The 6,142-nt window shown below is 63.5% G+C and overlaps 1 protein-coding gene across 1 annotated transcript in view; it reads left to right on the top strand.

Moving 5' to 3' along the window:
* Window positions 1-4,820: 4,820 nt before the first annotated feature.
* Window positions 4,821-6,142, top strand: part of SCARA3 (scavenger receptor class A member 3) — an 18,100-nt gene continuing 16,778 nt past the window's right edge. Inside the window, exon 1 of the mRNA XM_009275127.2 lies at window positions 4,821-4,875. Coding sequence (XP_009273402.2) covers window positions 4,821-4,875 — 55 coding nt within the window. The remainder of the gene's footprint in view (window positions 4,876-6,142) is intronic.

Here is a 6,142-nt window from a genome sequence, read left to right as displayed (position 1 = left end):
CCCCGCGGGACCGGAGCCTCGGGAGCGCTCCCCAGCCCGGCTGCAGCGCCCGCTCGGGAGGGTGCCAGGTACGGGACACGCGTGGGGGAGCGGGGATGCGTGTGCTCCCGGGGCCGTGTGCGGGACACGCGTGTGCACGGGGGTGCACGATCTCCCGGGACTGTACGGGGGACATGTCGGTGCATGTTCTGCCGGGGCCGTGTGCGGGACACGCGTGTGCACGGGGGTGCAAGGCTTCCCGGGACCGTGGGTGGGACACGTGGGTGCGTGTTCTCCCGGAGCCGTGGGTGGGACGTGGGGTGCATGCTCTCCCCGGAGCGTTCGGGGCTGGTGTGGGGGTCTCTCCCCTCTGCCTCAATCCGCACCTCAGGAGCCCCAGGCCGGGTGGGATCTGGCCTGGGCCGGCGATGGCCGCGGGGAAGGTGGGTGCAGGCTCTGGGGGTGGGGGGCTGCTGCTTCACCCAGCCCCCTGCTCCCCCCCCTTTCCAAGGGCTTCACACCCCGCTCTGCTCCCCGCAGCCCCACCGCACGTGGAAGAAGGGACGTCTCCAGAGCAGGCGCCATCTCCGGAGCAGGCGCCATCTCAGCTGTGACCTTGCCGCCATCCTCCCCCTGAGAGAGGCCTGACCAACCTTCCTCTTCCTCCCCAGGCACAGAGCAGCCTTGTAACCCTTTTGCTGCTGCTCCTGCCGGTGCTGGCACAGACGGACATCCCTTGCTCCCCGTGCCGCGGTGGTGGGAGGCGAAGGCAAGGGGCCGGCGGGGTGACACCCAGTTTCCTTCCTGGTTTTCGGGGCGATGGCCTGTTTCTGGAGCAGGAAGGACAAGCGGAAAGGGGGTCTCCCCTCACCACCGGCCTCGCAAGCGGCGGATTTGGGGATGTTTATCCAGGAGAGCGGTCCCAAGCCCCGGGTGGAAGATGCCGTCCCCTGGCAGCCGGCGGTGGGGGACCCGGAGGAGGAGTTTGCCACGTTCTGCCGGATCCGGCGCTGCGGTAAAGGCCAGCGGCTGAGCAGGGCCCTGCGCTTGCTCTGGCACGTGGCACAGTTGAAGGATGGGAGCAAGCAGTGCCGGGCTCCCCAGGGAGCCAAGGAGAGCCGGAGAGCCGCCGGGATGCGGGCACAGGCTGCCGAGAGAGGCGCCGAGCTGGAGGGGAAAGCACCGGGGCTGCCAGAGGAGCCGGGGAACTGCCAAAAAGCCACCCGAGGTGGGGAAGCCCAACAGGAAGAGCAGGTGGCCTTGGTGACAGCGGTGAACGTCCGCAGCACGGTCCCACACCTTGGGGAAGACGGTTGGGATGAGGTGATTGTCGGGTGCGAAGCACGGGATGGGGATGTGCTGAGGGGAGGTGGCGGCCACGGGGATGAGATGGGTCAAACTCAGCCCGTGGTCCAGGCAGGCGCCAGCGCTGATGAGGAGGGAAGGACCACCGGCTCGCCCCGGAGCCTGGGGTTGTGGGTGGAAGACAAGGATGCTGCCACCATCCCTCAAGGGGACAGGCAGGACTTTAACCCTCCGTCAGCAGAGGGAAGGTCTGGGGGGGAGCGGAGGAGGCAAGTGTGGGAGAAGCTGCAGCGCCTGGGAGAAGACATGGCGAGGTGGGAAGGGAGATCCGTGAGAGACCTGGCGGTCAGGCTGATGGAGGTGAGCCTGCAGACAGAAACCAAGATGTACCCTATGGAGACAGGGAACGAGAGCGACCGGCAGGAGCAAGGGCAGGGGGTGGCGAGAGCCAGGGTGGGTAGCTCAGAGGAGGTGGGTGCTTTGGTGGACACCCGTGCGGACGTCACCACGGTGCATCAGCGCCTGCGGCTGCAGGACCTTGCCGTGTACCACGATGTCCCCATCTCCATCGGTGGGACCGTGTACGGGGATGATCAGCACCTGCCCGCCATGCCGGAGCCATTTGGGAACGAGCAGATCTGGGAGGACCCTGATGATGACCTCCTGGAGCAGGGAGATCCACCAGCTCTTCCTAGGCCCGCAGCGATGGTCTGTCTCATGATGGTCAAGAGCAAAGAGCAGTGGAGGGAGGAATTCCCGGACGTGTGGGCGCAATACGAGATGGACTGTGGGCTGGTGTCCGAGGAGGAGGAGGTGAGCGGGGCACCGGTGCCCTTCCAGTGGCAACCCCCATTTCCAGCAGACGTGGAAGACGCAGTGGCGAGCATCCTGCAGGACCTGCTGGATGGTGGCGTGGTGGTGAAAGGCATCTCTTCCTCCAATAGCCCTTTATGGCCCATCCGAAAGGCCAACGGGAGGACGTGGCGCCTGACGCTGAATTGCAAAGCTGTCAACAGGGCCACCCCCATGGCGGTGGCTCCGGTGGTCCTGGACAGGACCAAGCTCGTCGCAACCCTCAGCCCCGAGAGCAGGTATTTCTCGGTGGTGGATCTAGCGAACTCCTCCTTCGCCATCCCCTTGGCAGCAGGCTCCAGAGCCAGGTTTGCCTTCACCTTCTGGGACCAGCAGTACCTCTTCACCCGGCTGCCCCAGGGCTTTCACAGCACCACCTCCATTGTGCACCGGCGGGTGGCTCAGATGTTGTCCCAGCTGGCCCGAGGAGATCAACCTTGGGTTTTTTCCTACGTCGATGACATCCTCATCGCTGGGAAAAGCCAAAAGGAAACCAAAGCCCGAACGAGGAGAGTCCTGAAGCTGATCCAAAAAACAGGCTTTAAAGCCAAGTTTGAGAAGGCGCAGCTCGTCCAGCCCAAGGTGGACTACCTGGGGATGACAATCGGGGCCGAGGGGAGAGAGATCCAGGCCAGCAAGCTGGAGGCCATCAGCAAAGCGCCCTGCCCGTGGGATGTCCACAGCCTCCGCTCGCTGCTCGGGCAGTTTGGCTCCTTGCAGGATCACATCCCCGGCTACTGGGAGCTGGCCCGGCCGCTCCACCGCCTCACCACGGAGCGGGTTGGATGGGAATGGGGACCGGAGCAGGAGCAGGCGCTGAGCCGCCTGAAACACGCCATCCTGGCAGCACCCACCCTGCGATTCCCCGATAAGTCCCAGCCCTTCGTTATCAGGTTAACGACCAGCAGAGAGGCGGTAGGAGCCGCCTTGCTGCAGGAGGATGAACGGGGCCGGCTGGTCCCGGTAGGACACAGCTCCCGCATCCTGAAGGACCACAGGGTCTCCTACCTGCCGCAGGAGAAGGGGTGCCTGGCGGCGGTCTGGGCCGTGCAGGCATTCAAGACCCTCACGGGGCCGGCCCCCATCCTCATCCAAATGCCCCATTCCCCTTGGAAGTATCTCCTATGGGGCGAAGCGTTGGGGTCCCATGGGACAAACCCGCACCCGGCGCGGTGGACTCTGCTGCTGGTGAACGGGGGGGCGATGGCAAGGGGACCCCAGCCTGAGAGGAGACACCCCCCCGGCACCCCGGTCCCTGCCGCTCCCCCCCTGCGGCTGCTGCCCTCCCACGTCCCCAAGGCCAACGTGTGGTTCACGGCCAGCGAGAAGGTTTGCTCCGTCGGCTTTGCTGCTGCGGCGAGCGTGGAGGGGCGGGGGCTGGTGGGGGGGGCCGGGGGCGGTTCGGTGCCGGACGCGGAGCTGGTGGCCCTCGGGCAGCTCCTGCGCCGTCACCGATGCTCCTCGCCCCTCTATTTGTACACCGGCTGCTGGTCCTTGGTGGAGAGGTTGCAAAAACAGGTTGGCAAGTGGGAGCGGGGGCCATGGGCGAGCCCCAGCGAGGGTCCATGGCCGAGCGTCCTGCAGTGGGTCCACGCCAACCCAGGGATGCTGCACATCAGGTACGTGGGAGGGGATGGGAGCGAGGACCCGGAGGAGAGGGAGTGGAGCCAGAAAGTGGGCAGGAGGGCCAGGGCGATGTCTGGCAGAGCCGTGAGCAGCCAGCAAATCTGGGAGCCTTCGAAGCACGAAAAGCAAGAAATAATCGCCCGGTGTCATAGCTGGTTGCACGAGGGGGTGCAGGGGACCCTGGCAAGGGTGCGGCAGGTTGCGCCCTGGGAAGGTGACAGCGGGCAGGTGGCCCGCTGGGTGCAGAACTGTCTGAACTGTGCTGCAGGGGGGGACGGAGCAGGCAAGGTGCTGCCCCAGCGGGCAGAGGGGCCGTGGTCGCAGCTCCAGCTGGGCTACATCAGCGGCCTCCCCGAGACCGAGGAGGGGCACCGCTCCCTCTTGGTGGTGGAGGATGAGTTTTCGGGGTGGGTGGAAGCCTTCCCGATGCGGGAGAGGACGGCGGAGGAGATGGCCGAGGTGCTCCGCGAGGAGGTTTTTGCACGGTACGGGACTCCTCGTGCCATCCGTTCGCCGCATGTGCCACGCTTCCTCCGGGATCCCGTGTGGCTGGTGATGGCGGCGTCCGGCGCGGAGCTCCCGTGGGACATCCTGCAGTCCGGCCAGGCGGGACCGGCCACGGCAGCCCTGCAGCGGCTGGCCCAGGGGGCCGGCAAAGAGTGGGCGAAGATGCTCCCCTTGATCCTGGCGGGGATCAGGTCCGTATGGGCGCAGGAAGCGGTGCTAACCCCGTACCAAATTATTTTTGGTTTCCCATTGGAGATGCGGTGGGGATGCGAGGGGGGCGTCTGCCCCCAGGGCAATGTCCTCCCCTGGCTCAGCCGGCTGCAGGAGGACGGGGCCGGCTACAAGCACCCGAGCGAAGCCGCGCTGCTGAGGGGCTGCCCGGAGGGGGATGCTCCGTGACCGTAGCCCCCCGGCTCCTCCATGAGATTGCTGTCTGTGTGTGTGTTGTCTAGCTCAGAGCGGCAGGGTTTGGGGGGGGGGGGGAGGGGGTGCTTGGGGGGGGGGGGGGGGGGGGTTGGCAGGACTGGGGAGCTTTTAGGCAGGGCTACGCGATGCGCAACCGCTTCTTGCTATGGCGTTCAAGCGCAGGGAGGGAAGACTTGCTGGGTATACTGGTTTTGACTGGGATGGAGTTGGGTTTTTTCATAGCATCCAGCACGGTGCTGGGCTCTCCAGCTGTGACCCCAACAGCGCTGGGAGCACTGGGATGGTGTTGCCATCCCCAGTCCTGCGGGGCTCGGGGGGGCTGGGCCAGCTTTTGCTCAGGACCGTGGGAGATGGTGAGCGATGGCGTTCGCATCACTTGCTCTGATTTCTTTATTTTCTTTCCCTCTTTTTCCACTTCTCCTTCATTTATTAAACAATTTTTATCTCGACCCACAAGGTTTCTTGCTTTTCCTCTTCCTTTCTGTACTGGGTTTGGCTGGGATAGAGTTAAATTCTTCATAGAAGAATGTGGTTTGGATTTGGGGTGAGAACAGCGTTGATAACAGAGGGATGCTTTAGTTATCGCAGTGCTTGCACAGCGTCAAGGCCTTTTCTGCTTCTCACACTCCGCTGCCCACGGGAGTTCACCCGCAACACCGGGGAATCACATCTCGAGGCTCAGCAGCCTTTGGGAGCGGTGGAGGAGGAGAGAGGAGCCACCAGTGTCCAACACCGGAGTCTCAACCCCAGTTAGTGACCTCCAGGTGATCATCTGATGCTCCTCATGGTCTTCAAAGGGTTGTGGGTCCGTATCCTCCATCTTTCCTGGTGGTTCTCAGGTTATAGCTCTCCAAGCCCCTCTGCTACTTAAAATCATAGAAATCATAGAATCATTTAGGTTGGAAAAGACCCTTAAGGTCGTCGAGTCCAACCATTAAACCAAATGATGAAGGCAGTGGAGGGCGACCACAAGCCCTGTGGGTGCACAGACCCTGGGAACCCCAAGCTCTGGTCCATAAGCTGGTTGAAGCCAAAGGAGCAGCGAGGTGGGAGCTGTGGGCTCACCTGGGGACCCCCAAACAAAGAGCTGCACTTGATGGCAGGATCCGGTGCACGGCACGTAGCCCAGGGGCTGGTAGCCCAGGGACTCATGGCAGGGACCCATCTGCCACCCCAGCAGAAGTATATTTATAGAATCATAGAATCACAGAATGGTTTGGGTGGGAAGGGACCTCTAAAGGCCATCTAGTCCAACCCCCCTGCCGCGGGCAGGGACATCTTCAACTAGAGCAGGTTGCTCAGAGCCCCGTCCAACCTGACCTGGAATGTTTCCAGGGATGGGGCATCCACCACCTCTCTGGGCAACCTGGGCCAGTGTCTCACCACCCTCAGTGTAAACGATTTCTTCCTTCTACTCTAGTCTAAATCTACCCTCTTTTAGTTTAAA

This window comes from Aptenodytes forsteri, unplaced genomic scaffold, assembly GCF_000699145.1.
Source record: "Aptenodytes forsteri isolate BGI_AS27 unplaced genomic scaffold, ASM69914v1 Scaffold192, whole genome shotgun sequence".
NCBI classification, from domain to species: Eukaryota; Metazoa; Chordata; class Aves; order Sphenisciformes; family Spheniscidae; genus Aptenodytes; species Aptenodytes forsteri.
This window is presented reverse-complemented; position numbering and strand designations above follow the sequence as displayed.